This window comes from Ursus americanus, chromosome 23, assembly GCF_024610735.1.
Source record: "Ursus americanus isolate L20-20 chromosome 23, mUrsAme1.1.p, whole genome shotgun sequence".
NCBI classification, from domain to species: Eukaryota; Metazoa; Chordata; class Mammalia; order Carnivora; family Ursidae; genus Ursus; species Ursus americanus.
In genome coordinates, this window is record NC_142149.1 from 36,951,005 (window position 1) to 36,958,882 (window position 7,878).

A 7,878-nucleotide genomic window follows, 5' to 3' on the forward strand; every position below is an offset into this window, starting at 1 on the left:
ATAGCAATGATCTGGCCTGGGCCCTTGACCTAGTGAATCTCACCGAGCTCTCCTTGTGGTGTCTCTTTGGGACACATGTCACTCTTTCCATCTTGCGGGGCATATGTGACCGGGGATAAGTGAGTTTGGGCCACCGCTGATCTGCAGACCTGGGATTCCACACGGGTATACCTCAGCGCTGGTCCTCCTCTCCCCCGTGTTCAGGACCAGCAGCTCCAGCCCGGGATGGAAACACGTGGGGTCAGAGAAGCCACAGGCAACTTCCTCTCCCTCACCTCTCTCCACTTCCCACTCAGTCGGGACAACTCCTACTCATCTTCTCAAGATCCTTATCTTCTCCTGCACTCGGGGAAGTTTCCCCATCCCTCTCTCACCACCCAGGAGAGGTGGGGGAGGGACTGTTCCATGTGGTCACTGGACGTGAGTAAGTGACTCCCTGTGACTTCCCCACCTCTGCACCAGGGTCTGGGAAACCCCACTCAGGTCTTCTAATAAAAGCTCCAGGCACTGCAGGATTGGCCAGGGACTAGCTCTTAGCTTCACCAGACACATCGAGACCACTGGAAAGAGGTCTGAGCCACACTGCACAGGATGAAGCTCCTCACCATGGCCCTGGCGTGCCTGCTACTAGCTGGGATGTGGCTTCGAGACGTGGACGGCAGGAGCAGTGAGTATGGTTGGAGTCACTTTGCTCCCCCTTGGGGCCTGGGGGGCAGACACCCAGGCAGGCACTCTGGGCTTGTGGGCAGGGCTTGCCCTGAACTCAAGGCCTCCGTGTCTCCTCCTCCGGGAAGAATTCCTCCTAAAGGGGGTGAATGGAGAATTTGGATGTGGTGGGGACAGAGGCCAGTGGGAGCAGGTGTCTGGGTGAGCACAACATCTGAGCTGCTGCTAGCTTCAGCAAGAGGAGGCCCTGCCTCATCCAGGGAGCTCTGAGGCTCTCTAGGCCGAGCTGGAAGGCTTGAGGTGCAGAGGAGGGACTGGGTCTTGCCTCCACCCAATAACAGGTAACAGGGAGAGCCTGAACTCAGGACTGGGACTGGAGCAGGGGTCTCATCACTGTTAGGCAAGTGTTGGGTCAGTAACTTGGCCAAGTCACTTTACCTCTCCAACTCTGCTTTCCCTGTTGGTAATATGGGATTGATAATGCTGCATCTCGGGGCTCTTGAGAGAAGACTGATTCCAGGCACATGGAAGACGTGCAAACAATAAAACTAGGAGGAAGGAACCAGGATTGGAATTCAAGTCCCTTGGGGGTGCAGTGTGGGAGAGAGTGTGCAAACCCGCGCAGTGGGGGTGGGATCCTGGACAGAGCTGTGGACCTGGGTAGAGGGCATTCTAGAGAGAAGGTGGGAAACCTCTTAGTCCTTGGAAGCTCTTTCCTTGTCATTTCATCAGTTGGAACCCCTTGAGCACTTCCTAATCTGGCCCCAAAGCCACGGACCACAGTTGTCCTGCTTGCACCAGACTCACTGGGCCCCCAGGGTGTGGGGTCTAGAGCCCTTGAACCCAAATATTGAGCCAGAACCGTGCACTCGTGGTGGGATGTGAGAACTGGAAGCTCCTTTAGAAATCAGTTTAAAAAGTCCTATTTGACAGATGGGAAGTCTGGGGCCCAGGTGAGGGCTCATTCTGATCAAAGCCCCACTGCTGTTTGTGAGGGCTGGGATCTGAACCTGTGTTCCGACCCTCTGCCTGCATACAGAGCTAGGTGACTGATGGTACAGCCACTCGGCTGGATATGGTCCCCAAGCCTGGGCCTGTCCCCAAAAGGGATTTTTTTTCTTAAACCACGTGGATAAGAGGAATGAAGTCCAGATTAAGAAACAGACACAACCCATTTGTGTGTTTCTTTTCTAGTGCTTGTGTCGTCCTCCAACTGTTGCTTCAAGTTTGCGGATAAAAAGATTTCCCAGCAGCAAATCCAGTGTTACAAACATACGAGCTCCACCTGCTCCCGCAGGAGTCTAATGTGAGTGTTCCTACCCTGGTCAATTCCCGACTCCCTCCTTCAGAGCAGCAACCAGCCCACCTGGAATTAGAATGGCAGACGCTAGGTGGCGATGTTCCATCAGATTCGGAGAGAGGCCGCCAAAATCTGGGTGCATAGCCCAGCATGGGCGCTAGGGGGAGGACCGCGCTTCTTAGCAGGTGCCAGGAAGGATGCCCTCTGTGCTCCTGCAGCGACTTGTGCTTCTCGGAACCCCAAGACGCCGAGTATTATATCCTAATATTTTATGTCCAGAAGGAACTGCTTAAAAGCTCTAGGAATTACCGTGGAGTGGGAAAGGTGAGGGGGGTCACCATTAGTTCCTGCTTCCAGATTTGCCAACCTAGAGTCTTGGGCGACCTTGGGCAGGTAATGCTTCTGCACCTCATTCTCTGGGTACTCCTCTGCACTCCTTATCTGTGAAGGGGAGTCAAGATGATAGTTGCATCACAGGGTCATCCCAAAGTTAGACCGAGGTGACTTCCCCTCGCTACTCGGCCTCTCTAAAGCATTCATGTATATTATCTTGGCTAACCCTCTCGGGGCACACATTTTCATTATTATGAACACTGAAGTTCAGGGAAGTCGAGAGATTTGTCAGATAATTAAAGTTAGAATTGGTCTGTAGTTTGGTTGGACAGTAGCCAAGTTAAAGAGGTGGACGGGTCAGAAAATAAATACACACCCACACACACATTCACAGTAATTTGAAGCAATGACGGAGGGTTCCAGATGGACATAGACACAGGAAAAGATGGATTGAGGGCCCTCAGCAATACTCGAGGAGGGAAATTTCCACAGAAGAGGGAGAAACTCAATTTAATGAGCTCTCCCTGAAGCTTGGGTGTTCCTCCCAGAGTGCCTGCCACAGTCTTGGGCAAGGACTTCCTTCTACAGGCCCAGAGCGAGCAGCCTGGGGGCACCTGAGAGCTGGAATGGGACCTGTGTGTGGCACCCAGGGGGCAAATCCTGTGACTCAGCTCCCCTTTTGTTCTTTGCCCACAGACTCAAGCTGAAGGGCGGCAGAGAGACCTGTGTCATGCAGTCAGCCCCATGGGTTAAGCCTCATTTAAAAACTATGAAACCGTGCCCACCAAAGTAAACGCGAGAGGATTTCTTTCCACCCTGGACTCCGAAGACGGCGTGGCTTCACCTGTCCCCTCAGCCCCCCACCCCTCCCCAGTCCTTCTGCCCAGCTCTGCCAGGTCACGGAGGGTCTGCTCAGTCCTGATAAGCTATGTTGTTGCACTTTATATATTTAAATGCTAGAATCTTCAGTCCCTGACTCCCTGGGCTTCTTGGATCCCACAGGGATTTTGGGTTATAAACTTGATGGGCAGTGAGAAGCTGGGGCCAGGGGCTGGTGGGGCGGGGAGGGGGGAGACACATTGGAACTGATGTCAAAAGATACTGACTCCTTGTCCACAAGAGCCAATAAATGGCTTACACATCTCAGCTGACTGACTTTGTCTTTTGGGGTGAGGGGTGGGGGATAAACGTTGAGTCAGGGCCACGATGTAGATTCTCTGCTTCCCCGGCAGCGGAGGAAGGCACGATGAAGCAGAAAGCGGGAACCCCAGGGTTGGGGTTCCAAAAGCCACCACTGCTCTAGCTGGAGGGGATCTTGTGAGGTCACCTGCCTGTCAGATGTGGCTAGCCCCATTTTGTAGATGAGGTGACTGATGGTTGGCGAGGGACAGAGACCCAGGCCTGAGGATAGAGAGCGAGTCAGGGTCAGATCTGGTGTTAGAGCCCAGGGCTTCTGCCTCCCAGGCCAGAACTCTCTCTTGTGTCCCAAGTTGCCCAGTGACTGCCTGACACAACATCGGGGGGCGGGGGCGGGGGGACCCCGTCTGTCCACTGGGCCGATCCTACAGAGTTGGTTGGCAGGACGTCCTCTTGTCCAGGCACGAGCGGGTCCTAGGTCTTTCAGAGAGGCCAGCCCAGCTCATGTGGAGGAGGGCGGCCGTCTTGGGGAGAGCAGGAGACCCTTTCACCGATATCTGGGAAGCAGAGGCCCCGCCCCTGTGGAAGAGGTAATCACAAGGGCCAACTTATGTCATGTGGGTCCCCAGGGAGCCTAGCAAGGGAGGGAAGCGACTGGTGAACTGCCCGAATCTCAGGATTGGCGCCCTTGCCAACTCCATCCTGACCACCGCCACAGGCCACAAGCCACTCTGGCCATGCTGCCCTCCGCCCTCCGACGGTCCCTCCCTCCTGCCCCCAGAACTGATTCCAAACTCAGCTCCTTGATATTCCAATTCCTGTACAGCCACACCTCCAGTTTCTTTTCTAAAGGACTCTGCCTTTTCTGTCCTGGAACCCAAACTCCGACCATAGGGGATATTCCCTGCAGACCCTCTCCTGTCCTTTCCATCCTGGGCCCCCTCTAGAAGAATCTTTGCTATGACCGTGCTCTGGCATTCTCCAGGGTCGATGCGAACAAGGACCGGGGCATCTCATTTTCCCCTGGAGGTCAGGTGCGCGTAGTGTCTGGATCACTCCAAGGACTGCTGGGAGCTGGGAGGCACCATGGCAGAGACCAGTTAGAAGCTGAAGCTAGAGGCTGGAGTCGTTGTTCTAGAACATGCTGGGCTGCTGAGCTGGGCCCCCGGCAACAGTCAGATGAGCCCAGGTCAGCCACCACCCACCACGAGGTCCTCCCCATAGCCCCCTTCCTCCAGCGCCCTCTGCCAGCCCTCTGGTTGGAAGTTACCCTCTCCCAAGAAAACACTACCAGGAGAGATTTCAAACACGATGTATCTTCTGCAAAAAGACAACGACCTTACGAATGGCATTCTCCTTTCTGTAATAACGTATTTAGCTGTACCTCCCCTCCACAAGCCCCCCCCCCCCCCCAGAGTGCAGTGACCTCTCACCTCCATGATTTGTAGGCACACGCAATAGCTAGGGAGTTAGGCGGGAGACAGACCCGCTGCCTGCTGTTCGGAGCGAGGGGCGGTACTGGGGCTAATGACAGGAAGCAACGGGCTCAAGGCCTTGCTTTGAAAACCAGATCCCCAATACTCAAAATAAACCCCAGACCAGCAACAATTCAAATAACATTATATATTACTTAAGACGTAGTACAAATTTTTGCATCACAAAGCAGAAAGCCCCCTATTTGCAACTACAGTAAAATTAGTCCGCGTCTAGCTGGGGAAGCTGGAGGAGAATAAACAGTCGTTCGTTTCTCATACTTGGCTTGGTCTTAGTGTGGCTGGAAGAGTTCAAGTCCTCTGGCTATGAGATTTTTGGTCGAGGTGTTTCACATAATCCTGGACCCACTTCTCCTTTGGGTCGGCGCAGATAGCTTTGGCCAGTTTTGTGCTGAAGCTATGGATGAAGGAGGGCTGCACGGTTAGGGGGAAGTCCGGGTTTTACCCGAGAGATGCCTCACTGGGCTCTCAACCCTGCCTGGTCCACCTGCTGCAGGGGAAGGATCCTCTCTGGGACAGGAGGAAATCGGGGTGTGGGAAGAAGGGGACTCTGGAGGTAGTCACTGTTCTTGGGGGCCCCAGAGAAGCTGGCCTGGCCTCCGCCAAAGCAACGTGGAGACGGAGCAAGCGCCCATTCGGGGAGCAGGTGCGGGAGCCGGCCCCCTCCGGGCCTGTTTGTGAAGCAATCATAGTCTGGGAAACTCTTATCCCCTGAGAATAAGATCCCAAAGTGGTCTGATGCCTGTCTTCTGGGGTAGAACTTTGGAGCAGGGGATGTGGGAATGGGGTGGGGTGCGGTCAGGTAGGGGGTGAGCAGAGTTTTTCTACTTACATGACAGCTTCCCGGGGACAGTGGCTGCTCGTGATTCGATAGCTCTCCAGCTTCCGCAAGGGGATCTTCTTATTGTTAAATGTGAAACAGCAAGTGAATAGGGCACTGAGGGCATCTAGAAACAAGGTCACAAAGAAAAAGCCTTTTAGGAGGGTCTAGGTTTTTAGGTTTTTTATCAGCTTGAATACAGCAGGAAGTGCCTGTAGGGAAAGGAAAGGAAAAGAGATAGACGTGGATCTTATCCACCTTAAGTCCAGCGCTCCTGTGCAGACCCCTGAGATGGGGGAGGGGGGGTGGCTAGAATATCACAGCTGCGTGGTGGGACAAGTCCTGGCTCTGGGGCTCCAGGTGCAGGGTTTGGGAAGCTCAGCCAGGGTCAGAGAAAAGGCCCTGGGTTTGGAGTGAGCAGCTTAGGTTTTCTTCTGTCTCTGCAATGGCTGGAAATGGGCAGGTAGGACCCGTCCTGTCCCCAACTTGGCCTTCAGCTTCCTGTCTTTAAAATTAGACTTTCAAGGGAAGCTCTGAGGACTCCCATGGCTCAGATAGGCTCAGAAGTGGGGCACTTCAGCTTCGGGCTTTCTAGAAGGAGAAGAAAACAAAAAGAAAGAGAGAGGACAGGAAGGAGGGAGAGAAGGGCTTACCTGGCTGGGCGAGCACCTGGATGCTGAGGGCGGCAGCTATGAGCCGCAGGCAGAGAAGCGTTGCCGAGACCTTCATGTCGGTGGAGAGCGGGGAGCTTGGGAGTGAGTGCGATCTGGGGGTGCCTGGGCCGGGCTCAGCCTCTCTGCGACTCGGGTGGCTGTGCCAGCCTTTTATAGGAAGCAGAGAGGGTAGGAGCTCCCAGAGGGATGCCTGCCTGGCAGGGTCATGGTCAAGTTAAGATGCAGGGCCCTCCTGAATGTACTGAGCTGGAGGTTGGCTGCCAGGAGTTTTCCAGGAATTTCAAGAAGGAAGCTGTGGGCTGGAGCAGGGCAGGCACCGTTTCCTTCCAGCTGCCCAGGCCACAGAGAGGAAGAGGAAGAGGAAGAACAGATGGGCCACCACTTGCCATGGGAGTGCTCCGAGGAGCTGTCCCATGGCCTTGCTTTCTCCACAACCAGAGAAAAAAGCCTAAGGGCTTTGCATGGGCCATGTGTTTAGTCCTGACCGGGTGTATCCGGTTATCATCATGCCCATTCACAGATGAAGACGCTGAGGCTGGGGGAGCTGAAGTCACTGGCCCAAAGCCTTGTGGGAAGTGAGTGCGGCCGCCGGAAGAGAAAGCTGGTCTGTTTACATACGATCACCATGGCCTTTCCCACTGTCTTGAGCGCACAAGACTTTCTCCAGTTTTATGTGGCAGCCGCATACCTGAGACGAATCAAAACCAGGTTCAGAGGACAGGGGCTCCTCTTGTCACCTCTTAGTGTCCCTTTCTGCCCCTCAGGCCCAGAAGGCTATGGTTTGAAACCCACTGATTTGTCCAGGCCCCTTGTTTTCTGGAAGGACCATGGAGTTTCTAGAGCTATTGCCGGGAAGGCAGTTGCAGGGTAGAGCAGAGTGGGCTCTTTGCTTCTGTGCCTGTCACCCTCCCCCACCCCGCAAAGAGCGTGTAGCTGAGCTGGAGCTTGGGGTGGGCATCCCCATGGGCCCAGTTTGGACCCAGGATCCAGGAGGGGGAATGACCTTGGACTGAGGAAGACCACCTGGGAAGGCACTTGGCCTGAGTGGTCTGTTCCCCATGCTCCCTCCCGGCTCCCAGACTTTGCTTACATTTTGCACCTGCCTGGAATCCTTTCTAGTCTAGTGGGTTTTTCCCCTCTAGCAAAACAAGTCCAGTGAGGGTAAAAGCACAGAAATAAACAGCTAGGATTAGTGAAACAGAAAATCCTATGCCCTAAAAAGGTGGATGGACGCTCCACGTCAGTTCTTGGACAAGCCTATAATGCTCTCCTGTGAGTGACCATGGAAAAAAGCAAAAAGCACAGATCGCCACAGCAGGACAAAGGAAGAGGGTGTCGCCACAGAGCCCTAGACACCAGAGGGAAAATTGGACCCTTATGCCAATAAATTTAACTTAGATGAAATGGATGGTTTTCTAAAAAATACAACTTACCAGACTGCCAAAGAAAAATAAA

At 54.1% G+C, this 7,878-nt stretch overlaps 2 protein-coding genes across 2 annotated transcripts; one reads left to right on the plus strand and one right to left on the minus strand.

The window, feature by feature from the left end:
• The first annotated feature begins 530 nt into the window (after positions 1-530).
• On the plus strand, positions 531-3,369 carry CCL1 (C-C motif chemokine ligand 1). The gene is made up of 3 exons (XM_045773626.2): positions 531-667; positions 1,861-1,972; positions 2,996-3,369. The coding sequence occupies exons 1-3, from the start codon at positions 592-594 to the stop codon at positions 3,090-3,092; spliced, it is 285 nt and encodes a 94-aa protein (XP_045629582.1). The 5' UTR covers positions 531-591; the 3' UTR covers positions 3,093-3,369.
• Positions 3,370-4,870: 1,501 nt separating this feature from the next.
• On the minus strand, positions 4,871-6,773 carry LOC123776949 (C-C motif chemokine 13-like). Its single transcript, XM_045773337.2, has 3 exons — positions 6,403-6,773; positions 5,762-5,876; positions 4,871-5,326 (listed from the first exon to the last, which is right to left on the minus strand). Exons 1-3 carry the CDS (start codon positions 6,476-6,478, stop codon positions 5,221-5,223), a joined length of 297 nt encoding a protein of 98 aa, XP_045629293.1. The 5' UTR covers positions 6,479-6,773; the 3' UTR covers positions 4,871-5,220.
• Between the last annotated feature and the right edge of the window lie 1,105 nt (positions 6,774-7,878).

Coding starts and splice junctions, on each gene's coding strand:
- CCL1 (XM_045773626.2), top strand. CDS start 592: ATGAAGCTCCTCACCATGGCCCTGGCGTGCCTGCTACTAGCTGGGATG. Junction 668..1,860: donor AGACGTGGACGGCAGGAGCA/GTGAGTATGGTT, acceptor TTTCTTTTCTAG/TGCTTGTGTCGTCCTCCAAC. Junction 1,973..2,995: donor TGCTCCCGCAGGAGTCTAAT/GTGAGTGTTCCT, acceptor CTTTGCCCACAG/ACTCAAGCTGAAGGGCGGCA.
- LOC123776949 (XM_045773337.2), bottom strand. CDS start 6,478: ATGAAGGTCTCGGCAACGCTTCTCTGCCTGCGGCTCATAGCTGCCGCC. Junction 5,877..6,402: donor CCAGGTGCTCGCCCAGCCAG/GTAAGCCCTTCT, acceptor CCTTGTTTCTAG/ATGCCCTCAGTGCCCTATTC. Junction 5,327..5,761: donor TGTCCCCGGGAAGCTGTCAT/GTAAGTAGAAAA, acceptor CTTCATCCATAG/CTTCAGCACAAAACTGGCCA.